General features: G+C 33.0%; 1 protein-coding gene across 1 annotated transcript in view; it reads left to right on the plus strand.

Moving 5' to 3' along the window:
* Positions 1-253: 253 nt before the first annotated feature.
* The window catches only part of SYCP3 (synaptonemal complex protein 3), a 9,040-nt gene continuing 7,837 nt past the window's right edge, over positions 254-1,456 (plus strand). Inside the window, exons 1-2 of the mRNA XM_010009826.1 lie at positions 254-389; positions 608-683. Of these exons, the coding sequence (XP_010008128.1) occupies positions 260-389; positions 608-683 (206 nt within the window). The 5' untranslated portion in view covers positions 254-259. The remainder of the gene's footprint in view (positions 390-607; positions 684-1,456) is intronic.

The raw sequence follows: 1,456 nt of genomic DNA on the forward strand, positions 1-1,456 counted from the left end.
TTTCAGCAGAATAGAATATGTGCCTACTAGCCCTGGTATTTATTTTACCCTGTTCTTAACACCGCTACTGATAGGTAATCCTGTGGGTTACCTCAAAACTAAAGCAGTTTGACTGCTTGAATATCCTTACAGGTGGAAACTGTTTACAGGGGTGTCCATAACAGGTCAGTGTAAGCATGAAAACATAATTTATCTTCAAAGTGTTGTGGGGAAACTTAACACATACAACATACTGTTTCAGTAGGAGGAAAACCTTACTATGGCACCATCAGGAAGAAAGCATGGAGGAAAAGCTAGTAAACCAGCACAGGAAGATCAACCCATACCTTCCTATGACTTTCAGGAGGAAAGAAAAGAGCTGAGTGGATCAGAGGAAGATATTAGAGAAGGTGTTTATGTAATTTTTTAATATTCATAGTATTTCTGACTATGAACGAAGAGACTTCTGTGTTAGCGAGTGTCTTTGTAAGCATGGTTCATAATGTTTATTACGAACCTATTGTGTATTGAACCCCTATTATATAATTTTGATAAGAGAATTTTGAAGAGAACACAACTTCACAAATTATAAGATATTTTTGTAAGTCTTTTTAAAATCTGTATTAAGGCAAAACACCAGTAATGGACAAGCATGGAAAGAAAAGACCTTTGGTGACTACTCATGTGGTTCCAGATGATGTGGGGTAAGGATTATTAGGATTTTTTTTTTAATTAGTTTATTTTTTTCTTTCAAAATAAGCAAGACTTAAACAGATACCGATTTCAGCTATTCACTCTGTGTCCTTCAGGGTATTTGATTAAAAGATCAGGTGACAGATAACACAGTAGTAGTTGTAGGTTAAAAAGAAAAGGAACACTTTAAAATGAGTAATTTTGCAGTTTCATTGTAGATACTTTGGGGCATGTATAAAAAATTATGTAATTGTGAGAATTCTTAAATTTCTTGTTTCTTTCAAAAGATGGTTTAAGTTTTATCCAAAATTGCTGATAATTTCATCAATTTTCTCCCCTCTGATCTTAGTTGTCAGAGGATATAATAGTACTTTAAATAATCTAACTATTGCATGAAAAATACACTCTATTTACAGATAAATCTTATGAAATGCAATATTTATGGGCAGTAATGTAATAAAAATGTGTATGTTGAAATATTTTTTAGCAAGGTTATACCTGTTGAGTTGAAGATACTTTTTTTTCCTTTTTGAAGAGAAAAAAAAAAAGTGACATGCTGTGGAGAAGACGATATAAAGCCAAGATAAGCATTTTCTTAACCCACCATATCCCTTTTTGGACTTGTTGGCTATTGTACCGCTTTCTTACACACTGGTGGTATCATCTTAAAGGTGTTCTAAAAACAACCCTGTTATTATTTCTCTTGGATTTTTCTTACTCTGCCAGTCAGGATAAGTATAATGTACTTGTTTTCATTTGATGTTCCAAATACCTTTTGTGTAGG

This window comes from Nestor notabilis, unplaced genomic scaffold (assembly GCF_000696875.1).
Source record: "Nestor notabilis isolate BGI_N333 unplaced genomic scaffold, ASM69687v1 scaffold6212, whole genome shotgun sequence".
NCBI classification, from domain to species: domain Eukaryota; kingdom Metazoa; phylum Chordata; class Aves; order Psittaciformes; family Psittacidae; genus Nestor; species Nestor notabilis.